Raw genomic sequence first — 12,914 nt, forward strand, 5'->3', positions numbered from 1 at the left:
TGAGCTTTTCCATCTAGTTATTTCAATCATTTTCTTGTTACCTGCACCTGCAAGTGGTCCCTGAAATGCATGCCCATTTTATATTTTGACAGATCCTTCAGTAGGGGATATGCAGACAATTAATGACTAGAGGTGCCTGCTATAGCTCTTTTGGTATCGACTGCAATTTCTTTCTCCATTACTAACTAGGGTTTAGTACTACCACGCCATTTGAAGAATAACACGCATTACATCACTGTAGAGTTGATATATTCATGATTGTATTTATTACAAAAGGTTAACCATGGTTACCATGTTTCAAATCTTGCCATTTTCTGCAAGGATCCTTTCAATCTCTTCTAAAAGGCGCTCTTTTTCATCTGTTAATTCTTCGTTTTGCTGCTGAAGCTCCTCTATCTGCTTTGTCTGCTCGGAATCCTTCCTGAAACAATGTGACACATGGTTGAGCAACAAATATTCAGCTCCAACCTGAAGGTGCATTTTCACATGCAATCAAGAGCTTTTATGTTCCAAAAGAATGATATGTCCTTTTCCAAAATTTAAGAGAGTAAATTTATTAGGTTCCACCCTTAAGTTGGCTTTGAAGATAAAAGCAAAAACATTAAACTGTTAAATCAATTCAGACTTTCAAATGATCAAAACATTTATATAGGATTACTACATTAACCGCTCATTTAGAGTTTAGGAGGAGAGGGGTTCCTCCCAAATGTTCAGACATTTGATCCAGCAATGAAAATAAGACACTGTAAGCACGGACTATGGATACTTCACAATTTGTTCCTTTCATGCTTTTGCTTCAAATTCATGTATACTCCATTAAGTTGTTGAACAAGACACTACTAAACAAGTTAACATTACTAGTAAAGAATAGAGCTAACTGATACGAAATTTGAAGCTTGTCATAAGTTGTCTCCTCTACTGTACAGTTATTTAAGAAGACATTATATTCATGTCAAACTCTTGCTTCATTTTAGACATCATTATCCAATAAAAGGTTCTTTCTATTCTTTCCTTAGACACCAGATCATCCTAGCTATATGCATATTCAATAGTTAGACATTGATCAAGTAAAAGAGCCCGCCTCAGAGTTGCAGACATTGGACCCAAATTGGACCAATTTTTAGACATTGATTGAGTAAAAGAGCCCCTCTCACAGTTGCTTGAAACTTGGAGACATCAAAAACTGATACTAAGCAAATGAAAGTGAACTTGTTTCATTACCTATTCATGAAGGACAAGTTAAGTTTGAGGGACCGGACTTCCTTTTCAAGATTTTCACACCGCTTTAAGACAGATTGTATATCTGATGGAATTACTGGAGTTGAGTTCCTTTCCTTTGCCTCTGCCATTCTACATCAACAAGAATATCAAAATTTAATAAACCTTGTCATCGATCTGTAAACTACTTGTAGCATTTCAGAAGTAGATGATGATTGTGTCCATGTTAAGTAACTCCTTTACAATCAAGTATGTTTCACACATGAGAATCCAAATCAGATAAAGAGTTTTCAAGACTTTTTGTCTTGGATTAAAATAATTGAACAGAGCTGAAACTTAATTGTTATTCAATTGACTCAGTCCAATCCATTGTTATGAACAAAATAAAAACAGAAAGAAGGAAAAATGTGAATAAAGGAGGAGTGTGCTGCTGGGGAAGACAATACTCTACCCAAGTTGCAGATATTAGTGTACATACTTGCGTGATCTCTCCACCCTCCGCTTTTTTGTGGCATCCTCCTTATCTCCTGCACAACCCTTTTTATGGTTAGAGAGAGAATACCAGACTCCAAATTATACAGTAATGCATCTTTCAAAGAATTTCTTCATGCAGGTATAGTATGAAGATAAAGACTGTAGTAGTAGGAAAAGGTTTCTAAAACACAGACAAAAGAAAAAGTGGATCATATCCGTACTCGATCTGTGAAAGTTAAAATGTTGGTAAGTCCACATTAGTAACCTATCAGTTATATTATATGCAATTCAATTATACAATCAGGTAAGTCCACATGTGAACCCCACAAATTAAGATCAGTTTTGTGCTTGAATAACCAAGAACATTTTGCTTATTTTTGTGAGGTAGCATCTAATAGAAAAGCCAATTTTCATGGTGATAGATGAACTCTAAACATGATTAATTACCTGAAGTGGCTGATGTCACAGATCCATATCGCTCTAAACGTTCTCCCCTCTGTGAAAGGTGACCACAAAAAATGGAACTAGCAGGTAAACTTTTTGAATATTGGCTCCACATTTTACATCATGACATGCAACATTCACAATCAAAGAGTGGAGTTTACCTTTTGATCATCTTTCAAATTACCAATAATACGTTCTCTGATATCTGCAGTTCCATGAGAAGGGACTTTTATTGCATGAAAGAAACTGAATATCAAATTTAAGAAAGGAGACTGAAAGAAATCTTTTCATGCTGCCACTTTTTCACATTTATCTGAACGTCAAGCTGTGTGGATAGTGGAAACAATCAATAAAACTACAATCCTATAATTTAGAAAAATACCTCAATAGTTTAAATATTTATACTATAGTCAATTGCAATGGTTGGTACAATTAAGGTTTCTGAGACCTGCCTATATATATGCCTACAGAATATTAACATCGTTTTGGTAGACTTGTAAAGGTTGGGATATGGATCAGAAAACTATATGAAGGCACAGTTCAAGCAATGTGAGTTTAAAACCCCATTTCTTCAAACAGCTTTTATTAGTAGGGAATAGTGGTTCAAAAGGTAAATGACAGAATAATTATGACTGGATTGGATGCAAGTCAAGTTATGTATAAAATCATCACCTTTCGATCTAGAGCCATTTTCTGAACTCCTATTTCCAGCTCGTTTCAGTGAACTTTCACATATGCTCAGAGTTTGACTTGAGTTGCTGGGACCATCACATGCATCAAACCCAGATGAAACTACTGGTGCTGCAGCAGATGATTCACTTTGTGAAGGTTCTTGAGAATTCCTGCTCAATGGGTTAGGGTTTGTGAGATTTACAAAACCTTCCATCTCAAGATCCAGGGATCCTTCAGCTTTTTGCATACCCGCATGATCCTTAACTTCTATAGTGGATACTTCCTGAAAAGTTCTCACCATATCTTGAAGCTGATTACCTTGCCCTTGATCAAAACCAGTGTTGACTATAACTTCTTGACCAGGGAAAAGCCTAGTGGAGCTATCATCCTCTGCACCTTTTTCAATCTGGTTGCTAAGCTTTTTGCGCTCTAATGTACCCTTTAGCATGCTCACAACAGATGATACTTTATCCATGTCACCCATTTGAGGAGCGTCGAAAGTGGATGAGGATGAATTGGATGGAGAAATGAAGGTCCCCAACTGGTTAGAAACCTCACATATTGAGGGAACATTAAAGCCATTTGAAAATGCAAATTCTTCTTTTACTACATTGTTATAATTCCCTGAAGCATTTTGAAGGCCATCCAGACCTATTGCTGGTTGAGAATTTTGCAAGGCAACATATCTCTTCCTGCATACCATTTATACAGTCAGTGAACCTAATCAGATGATGCCAAGATTCTTTAGTACAAGAAAATCTGAAAAACTAACTAGTGTTCTTGGATTTTTGTGTATATCTTAACAGACAATTTGCATACACAATTAATTGAAAATAATGAATTTGTATCTCCAGGTCCAAAAAGAAAAATGAATTGGTATCACAAAACAGAGAACATGACACACTCTACCACATCAACTGAGGGATGAAGGGCAGAAATACTGTTTAGAGTCAATACAGGGCTGAAAATAGGAGACAGCACAGAAATCCAGTTGTTAAGCAAATGATATACCATACCGCAATTCAGAGGACCGGCTTCTTGTCATGGGTTGGGAACTGTGAAACCAGGCCTGCAGTTATAGCAAAATATTAGATACAGCATGAAGCCTGTTTAACTGACTAATGAAAGAATCAATGTTAACCTACCTTAGCCAAATATAAGTCACTAGCTTGCATTCCTCTTTCAACACCAAGTCTGACAAAATTGAGACCAAACTGAATTAACATAACTAATTCTGACAAAGAATTAATGTTATCATGTGAAGAAAGTCGTGATGTAGAATAACATTCTGGAGGTCCATAAAATTCTACACAGAAGGCACATACAATATATATTTCATGAAAATCTACTGAAAGGAGAAGTAGCAACCTGTTTGAATGTTGATTGAGGTCAGCTGAGTTCTCATCAGGCATGGGGTTATATTGAGGAAATAAAACTTCATTGCTTCTTTTCTTTTGAAGTAGACCAACATGTTGGTGAGCAGACAAACTAGCTATTTCGGTGGATATCCTGTGATGTATAAAGTAATATGAGCTTTCGATAAGCAAACCGCAAAAATCAAACTAAGGAAGTTTGTTGGAGGAAAAAACACATGAGAAGATTTTGAAGTGACAAAGCAGGAAAAAGTTTTACAGAGAGAGAGAGAGAGAGAGAGAGTAAATCCAAAAGGTGTAGCAAAAAATTGTTAGAATTAAGCAGAAATAATGCTGCGGTTACTAGTAATGAAAACCTACTTACCTCCTTGACCGAGTTCGATGTGCAATGCTTGAGGAATTGTAGGTATTGTTCTGCAAGCAGATACAGGTCAATCAACAAAATATGCATTGAATGAGTTTTTGTCTTCTGGATGATAGCTTATCATGATCTGATAAATCTATAGCTTCCTGTTCCTTTTGGCTTTGTTAACTTTAACTAATGATTTGATTATCAGAGTATAGAGTAATCGAAAAGTTCTGTTGCTTTCTGGTGTGCTTAAATGGAGATCTAAAGACTTAAGTAGCAAGAAACTATCAGTAAGTCATTAGGCTGGGATCTTAATTCAACTCTTCACTCAGATTATGATTACAGGCAGCAGACAGAATGCTCAATGTTTCATAAAGTTCCATAGAAGAAAATATCTGCAAATTTGGAGTAAAACTATAAAAGAGAGACAAGGTCCCATGAATGGTGCCTGAATGTGGATGACATGTTGACCTAAAGCTAGATGCTATCGAACATCCAATGCGTGATCAAAATCTGAGCCAGGATTATAAGTCAAAGAATACAGTTAACTCAATTGCTTGCCTCTCCAGTTGTGAGCCAGCTTTTGAAGAGCTCCTCGCTATCTGCACGAAAATTTTGTGACAAATTCTTGAAGCCAAGCATCTCCATGGTTGGTAGAGGAGTTCCATTTGAGCTCTCCATATAAGATCTCAGGATCAACTCTTCACTAGTATTCCTATAGAAGTCTGAAAGCCCCCTTCCTTCCATCTTCCTTTCACTTCAAAACTGTCTCACCCCTAAACGAATTCAAAACTCCAATGACTGCCTTCTGGTTTCACAAAAAGAACCATTCACTTAGCTTCCTCTAAATTCCATCATTGACCATACCAACTTTTCCCAGAAACAAACAAAACAAAACTACATCAAAAGGGTCAACTGAATATACCTGCAAGCTATCTCCAATCACACCATAACAGCAAGAATCATACTCTTTCGGGCAGATGATGATTGCCGGATGGATCACTCTCAACCCAAGTTGAGTAGTCGGCAAGCAACTCCGTCTGGACACCAATTAACACCAGCTATGCTATCAAAACGGCAGTAAGACCAACTGGGAAGCATTCAAACCTCAAAGCCAACCAGTATATGACAAAGAAAAGGTCTTAAGTGCCAAGATCATATGTCAGAGGCTTCGGGACATTTCTACAAGCGTATGCTGGGCTGTGGTCAACAAAACTGAAAATATTATAAAAGCTCTGGGAATCAATCACTTAGGTTGCCTAAAAGATTCCCTATAGCCATAGATTGTCCTTTCCTTCCCATCTTGAGGCAGTACGTAAGTCACTTGTTTAACAGGAGGAGTAAGAAAAGGACTAATACAAACCAAGATTTAAACGTTCAGTAAAACAAAGTTCCTGAAATATATGACCAATTACAGGTTTCTTAATTTTTCTTTTCTGGGTTTTGTTAAATTAAGCAGGAAAATGTGCAGGAGTGCAGGTATGACCTTAGATACAGCAAAGAAATGATGACAACAAGGAAAGGGACTTCTTGCATCCGTCTCGGTTTGATTTGTATTTAAAAACTGTAGCCGTTGGGAGGGCGTTGTCATAGTCTTGGGATGTGGGGTACTGGGTTTGCAGTGGACTTATATATTTATGTCCAGTCACAGTTTAATATGAGCAACTGGCTATAGTTTATGGGATGGAAAAACCATATGCTTCAGTAGAAGCCAATTTTCTTTTTCTTCTTTCAATAGTCAATGTGGAAGGGATGGCTAACGGAGCTCGAGTGGGAAGGAAGCTATTGTTTACAATGGTTGTGGTTGATTTCTTAAGCATGAAATTTTTAGAGTGGAATCGAAGATATCAATGCAATAATCACATCTATTTACTTGGCAAACATCGCCCAAGTAACCAGAATATTATATCCAATTACGATCAAGGCAAACCCAACTTCGCTAATCACCTAAAATTAACCATAGTCTAAGATATGTAGGAGAAAAACAGAAGCAAAGGACACAGGAATTGACATCATCCCCTTGCAGTCACACTGCTTAAGACCCGGCAGAATTTAAGGCCACCTCTCGAAGGCTATATAAACATTACGTGAAACCATTTACAAATTACAGTATATGAAAATGAAAAAGTACCTAGGCTCAGAGAGCTGCAGTACTAGCATACAAGACATATTCTTCTGAAAGGAGGTGTATCATTGTGTCACTCAATAAAAGCTGCCTAATAATGTTTATGCACACACATATGCCAAATGCCAATCCTCCATAGTCTATAAAGAAGACAATATGGCATAGCTACATGCCATATAGAGATATCCCAGAAAGAACAAATGTATAAAAGAAACTACAGCAGGAAATCTAAACTTATGTATGAGCTGCCAAAATAACATCATCTGCTACTCTGCTAGCATATTCATGCATTGACATAATAACAAGCGTATCATGAGCGAGTGCAACACTTGAGCACAGTTGACATGGAAGAAATCAGAAGGGGAAGGCAACTGGAAGCTGAGGCTCATGGTGGCCATACCAGAACTTGTAACATTTTCATGATTAATAACACATTAGCGCCAGGAACACGGTGTTCAGGAGGTGGCTCAGAATTTGTTGTCCTAGAAGGGAATCAGAACTAGACCAACAGCTGAACTGTATAAACCCCAAAAAATGGCTTCACTCTTACTGTAATTGCTCAAAAACAGTCTACTTTCTGTACGTGATTACCCAGATTGTTTTTGTCCAAAAAAAAAAAAAAAAATTAGACAGATTTTTTGTAAGACTCTGGCTTACGTAAGGGAATCAGTAGCAAACACACGAGTTTTGTAACACACTGGCTTTCTCTCTAATATACAAACGAGTACAAGGAGGAACCTGGTAATGGGTCTAGGGAAAACATATAATCCGGTTAAGTATTACACTACATTAAAGATGGAATGCTTTGTGTAAGTAAAAAACACAAATCCATATATTGATCAGAGCAAATGCCAAAGTCATTTGCAAAATTTGACACCCCTAGTATCATTATTATTCATTCATATTTTGCATCTCTAAATTTATAAATTTAATCAATTTAACCTTCTTTAGTCAAAAGCATTTCATAAATTTAATCATTTTAGACAATTATTTAAGAGGCCGTGACCACTTACGCAATTTTAGAACAAAAATTGCCCACTTACTCCAGCAAGAGTTTTTTAACCTCATTTACCCAATCTAACCTCTAGAGACAGTTTTGCCCCTATAATAACTCTTTCCTCTCAGACTCTCTCTCTCACTCTATCTCTCTCTGTGCCGCGCACCACCTCAGGCTCCGGTCTCTCTCTATCTCTCTGCTCCGGCGCACCACACCAGGCTCCGGTCTCTCTCTATCTCTCTATCTCTCTGCTCCGGCGCCCCACCTCAGGCTCCGGGCCACCACCTCCATCCAGTCCCCACTGCCATCAGAAACGATCGTCAACCGTCATAGGTCCCTCAAGCCAGCCCCCAGATCGGAGCTCAACCCCCAAGCGCCGCCGTCACCGAACCAGACTCTCTCTCTCTCTCTCTTACTGCCATGGCTGTTCCGGCACTCCACTTTCAGCTTCAGGCCAACCTCGATCGATCCACCTCCGGCGTCACCAACAACCAAACCACAGATCCACCGATCCAAGGCCCACAGCCACAACTCAGCCCCCAACTCCGATCCGACTCCGAACCCAGGCCGAATCGACTCCGCTCCAACGTGAAACACGCTCCAACGACTCCTCACAGTCCGGTGGATGCCCAGATCAATTCCTGGGTGCCCAGATGTTTTTTTTTTGTTTTTTTGGTATAATGAGATTTTTTTTTATTTTTTTTTGTATCTGTAATGGTTCATTTGAGGGAAATTATATGATTATTGGAGGGTAATAATATCATTATTGGGGCAATAACATGATTATTAGGAGGCAATAATATGATTATTGGGTGGCAATAATATGATTATTGGGAGACAATAATATGATTATAAATTGATCAATTGTGCCTGTAGTGTATTCATTTAGGTTTTGAGAGTTCATACAATTCACTGGACGACAATAATATGATTATTGGAGGAAATAATATGATTTTTGGGAGGCAATAATATGATTATTGGGGGGCAATAATATGATTACTAGGGGGCAATAATATTGTTACTGGGTATTATTAGGGACCGGTCGCCGGATTCAGGTCACCGGATTCCGGTCACCGGTCCTCGGATTCCTGTCACCGGAGTCCGAGGCCGGCCACTAGTCACCGGAGTCCGGCAAGGTAACCAACGACTTCTCTCTCTAAGTGAGAAAGAAGGAGAGGGCAAAAAAGTCCCAAAAATAAATAAAAAGAATAAAAAAAGAATTAATTGGGTAATAGGGAAATAATCCCTTAGAGTGTTTTGGGTAAATGGGGTTTTTAAACTCTTCGTTGTGCAAGTGGGCAATTGTTAAGCAGAAATTGGGTAAATGATCATTTCCCCATTATTTAACTACAATATGAATTTTGTTTAAGGATATGAGAGAATAGAGAGATTGATGAGAGAATTGTATATTATTATTGAGAATAGGAGCCCTATATATAGGGATTACAAAGTACATATTCTAATGTTACAAGGAATACTAATCCGACTAGGATTAGGAAATCTAGAACCTTCTCTCCTATTACTACTCCTAGTTTGATAAGGCACACTAAGTTGATTTTCCTTCAACACTCCCCCTTGTGCCGCTCAAACTTGGTGGTGACGCTTCATCCGTTGCCTCGTTAAAAACCTTGCCAGGTAACAAAAACCCTGTGGGACAAAAATAATCCTGGTCGAAGGACAAAAAGAGCACAACACGTCCTTCACTCTTTGAGATTGAACATGTAGACATCATAACTCCCCCTGATGTCGATATCTCTCCTTGATTGCTACAATCATGGGAGTTCGGATAACTTTTTCAATCCGATGCTCTTCACATGTTTCTCGAAGGTGGATTTAGGTAACGACTTAGTGAATAAGTCCGCTACATATCCCTTTCCAATCAAGTAGTCACTTTAGTGAGTGTTTCAACCTCGTTGCAAACGTGCTCCGTGGTCTAGAGCCACTTGACTTGGGAAAATGAAGTTCACAAGAACCTTCATTATATTCCGTATCCAGATCCCCATAGAGATACGTAGTGACCACATTCGTAAGCTGCATGTTCAGTTATTCAGAAACTACCAAACTGACAAGGTAGTGGAGTGCAATGACATCCATTACGAGAGAATATGTCTTCTCGTAGTCGATTCCAGGGCGTTTTGTGAGAAACCTTGCGCCATAAGGTGAGATTATCATCTCTTTTTCTCATCACGCTATCTAACGAAGACCTATTAATGTCAACAGGTTTTATGTTAGGAGGTGTTGGCATCTCAAGCCCGAAAACCTTCCTCTTCGTTAGTGAATCAAATTCAACCTAGATCGCATCTTTCCATTTAGGCCAATCTGCTCTACGTTGGCATTCCTTTCAACGGAGTAAGGTTCGATGTCATTGGTCTCAATAATTCCACGTCCTCATGTACACTAGTGTAGTTTGTAGAGATCTCTATATTCTCAGGAGTTGGTTCTAACATTGAGGCGTCCCCCAACGATGTCTCTTGGACGTAACCACAATCCAGAATATTCTCATGAGACGGATTTTGAGTATCAATGATCAATGGATCAAGTTGTGCCAAACTCGCTCTCTTCCTAGGGCGAGAATCCATCGAACCTATGGGTCTCCTACGCTCTTTAGCGGAACCCATGGCCTATGACGCCACTATGCCACATTGTGGCGTCACTATACCACCATCCATGGTGGTGGTGCCGTGCCCATCTCTTCTGGGTGGCGCCATGTCCTCTTGAGTGGACATCTATCCTTGCAGGTATGTTTGCAGCAGGTATATGTGATCTCGTCACTTTTTAGGGGATCAAGATGAGACATAGTGGGGATAGACCACGACAATTCCTGTCGTTCCTGTTGAACATAGACGTTCTAATCTCCCCCTAACGACGGGAAGACTGTCTCATCAAAGTGACAATTCGCAAATCTAGCGAAAAAAGAGATCGCCTGTCAAGGGTTTTACATGGCGGACTTTATGGTTGGAGACTTATGTCCAACACAAATATATATGCATTCGTTGCAATGACTCATGTTGATGCGCTATGGCGGCGCAATTGGCACATAAACCGCACACTCAAATATGCATAAGTACGAGATATTAGACTCGAACCCAATCACTAGCTGTAACGCAAATAAACGTGGAGTGGCTGCTATGAGTCGTAGACGAATGAGCATAGCTGCATGCGATATTGCATAACCCAAGAGGAAATATTGGTGCGCATTACCAAAGTCCGGGCTACCATCGTAGTCTTTTAATGGTGGTTTTTTCCGCGAGACCAATTGGGTGTGTACATGGGAATATGATACTTGATATCAATACCCAATGATATGCAATAGTCATCGAAAATTTTCGATGTAAACTCTCCAGCATTACGAGCGGACAATGGCACAACACGTGACCAGTGTGTTTGCATATCAACCAACACCATAACATGTCTATACGGTCCGCAAGTTAGTTGAATAGGTCCACAAATATCACCTTGGATTCTTTGTAAGAATGGTATATTTTCTTGGTGTCCTTTGCATAGGATGGTCTCGATCCTAATTTGGCTAAAGAGCAGGCTTTGTATAACGAATAATGGGCTTTAGAAACAACCAATGAGGATTTTGGTTGAGCCACGAAGTCACAAGTGACTTTAGAAGTAAATTTTGGATTGGAAAGAGCAGTGGTGGCGTCAATGCCACCCTGAGGCCGCAGGGGGGGACGGCGGCGCCGGCCAAGGATGGCCGGTTTCGGGGGTGAACAGCGCCGTGAGGCGCAGGGGCTCTTTCGGAGTCCAAAATCTGATTTTTACTTCCTTCCGTTCTGAAAAAGGGATGTCTGTGTGAAGTCTTTACTATACGGATCATCATATCATGACCTGGGTGTCCCAAACGGTCATGTCAAAGCCTATATGTGTCTGAATCCCATAAATCATCTCTCATAACATGATTAGATTCAATGACTCGAATAGTGGTTGCATACAACCCACTAGAGCGACACATAAGTTTCTCTAATACTCGTTTATGTCCGTAGTCATTAGAGGTGATGCAAAGGAACTCTTGTCCATTCTCACAATGTGTTTCCACATGAAAACCATTGGCTCTTATATCATTGAAGTAATAAAGTTCGAAAAATATGTCTACGACTTGAGATAAAATAAATCAATACTTTATTAATAATAACCAATGATTACATCAAAGTTTCGGGACCAAAATCTAATCCAACATAAAAATCAAACCGTAGACAAATCGTAGTCACTCAATCCGTTCGGTAATTTCAATTTAGTTGTGACCAGGTAAGGTAAGGCGAGATTTTGGGGGAGCGTTGCTCACTTTTAAAACCGTTCTCTCAGATCAAACCTTGCCTAGACATCACAAGTACTCTTGAGTACGCCTAGAGGGAAAAAGTTAATACAAAAAGTCATTTTATTGATTTAAGGCATAATTGCCATTACATAATTCTTGGAAATAATAAAGACTATTCTAAAAATAAAAATCTGCGGCATTTTGTCTTCATCGCCAGATTTAAAGTCTTTGTGAACTCGAAGTCTTGATCACCATGATGCGACTACCTTCGTAGGTACATTGCAAATTCAGGTCCATTGATCAGACGTTCCATATCAGAAATAGACACCATAAAGAGGATTCTCCCTTGATTGAGGCGCATTGGCGCAATATGCATAGTCCCTAAGACTGGTGGAGTTGGAAAGTGGTGCCCATGGCCAACGTTGGCTCCATGGTTTCCAACCCTATGTCCCTCAAAATCACGCCTCCTACGGTCGTGTGATTGTCGCCTTGAGCGATTACCTTCTTGAGCATTTCGATCGTATGGATCATGACGTCGATGGCGACTTTCTCTAGCCATAGGACGATGCTCTTGATAGCTATCTTGAAGCCTATCAAATCTTCTTTTCACAAGTTCATTGCCATGTCTTTCAGTAGTGGCCATAGCTTCAATAAGCTGTTGAAAACTTGTGATTCGTCTTGCATTTACATGAGTCCGGAATAAGTCAGAGGACCTCATAGCACAGACGGGGAAGGTATTGAGGGTTTTCTCAATCAACTGGTCTTCTGTGATCATCTTTCCACAGAGACGCATCATTACTCTGATGCGGAGGGCTTCCGAATAAAATAGCATGACCGTGTCAAATTCAGAGAAGCGAAGATCTTTCCATTCTGCTTCTGTATTCGGAAGTATGGAGTCACGAACATTGCCATATCGTTCGCGAAGCGCATGCCAAAGCTTTATGGCGCTATCCTCATTTATGAACTCAAACTGTAGGTCACTATCCATGTGACGTTTC

General features: G+C 39.5%; 1 protein-coding gene across 3 annotated transcripts; it reads right to left on the reverse strand.

Annotated features, from left to right (window-relative positions):
* Positions 1–223: 223 nt before the first annotated feature.
* Positions 224–5,987, reverse strand: LOC133706991 (protein CYCLOPS-like). Of its 3 annotated transcripts, none has more exons than XM_062132535.1 (12): positions 5,456–5,979; positions 5,092–5,335; positions 4,546–4,595; positions 4,177–4,317; positions 3,954–4,002; positions 3,825–3,877; positions 2,809–3,500; positions 2,298–2,341; positions 2,140–2,188; positions 1,697–1,745; positions 1,222–1,350; positions 224–421 (listed from the first exon to the last, which is right to left on the reverse strand). In XM_062132535.1, the coding sequence occupies exons 2-12, from the start codon at positions 5,275–5,277 to the stop codon at positions 298–300; spliced, it is 1,566 nt and encodes a 521-aa protein (XP_061988519.1). In that variant the 5' UTR covers positions 5,278–5,335; positions 5,456–5,979; the 3' UTR covers positions 224–297. The 3 variants fall into 3 exon arrangements, with proteins under 3 accessions (XP_061988519.1, XP_061988518.1, XP_061988520.1); XM_062132534.1 differs by having other exon boundaries at positions 5,092–5,338; positions 5,456–5,976; XM_062132536.1 differs by lacking the exon at positions 224–421 and having other exon boundaries at positions 1,670–1,745; positions 5,092–5,338; positions 5,456–5,987.
* Positions 5,988–12,914: the final 6,927 nt, after the last annotated feature.

This window comes from Rosa rugosa, chromosome 4 (genome assembly GCF_958449725.1).
Source record: "Rosa rugosa chromosome 4, drRosRugo1.1, whole genome shotgun sequence".
Taxonomy (NCBI): Eukaryota; Viridiplantae; Streptophyta; class Magnoliopsida; order Rosales; family Rosaceae; genus Rosa; species Rosa rugosa.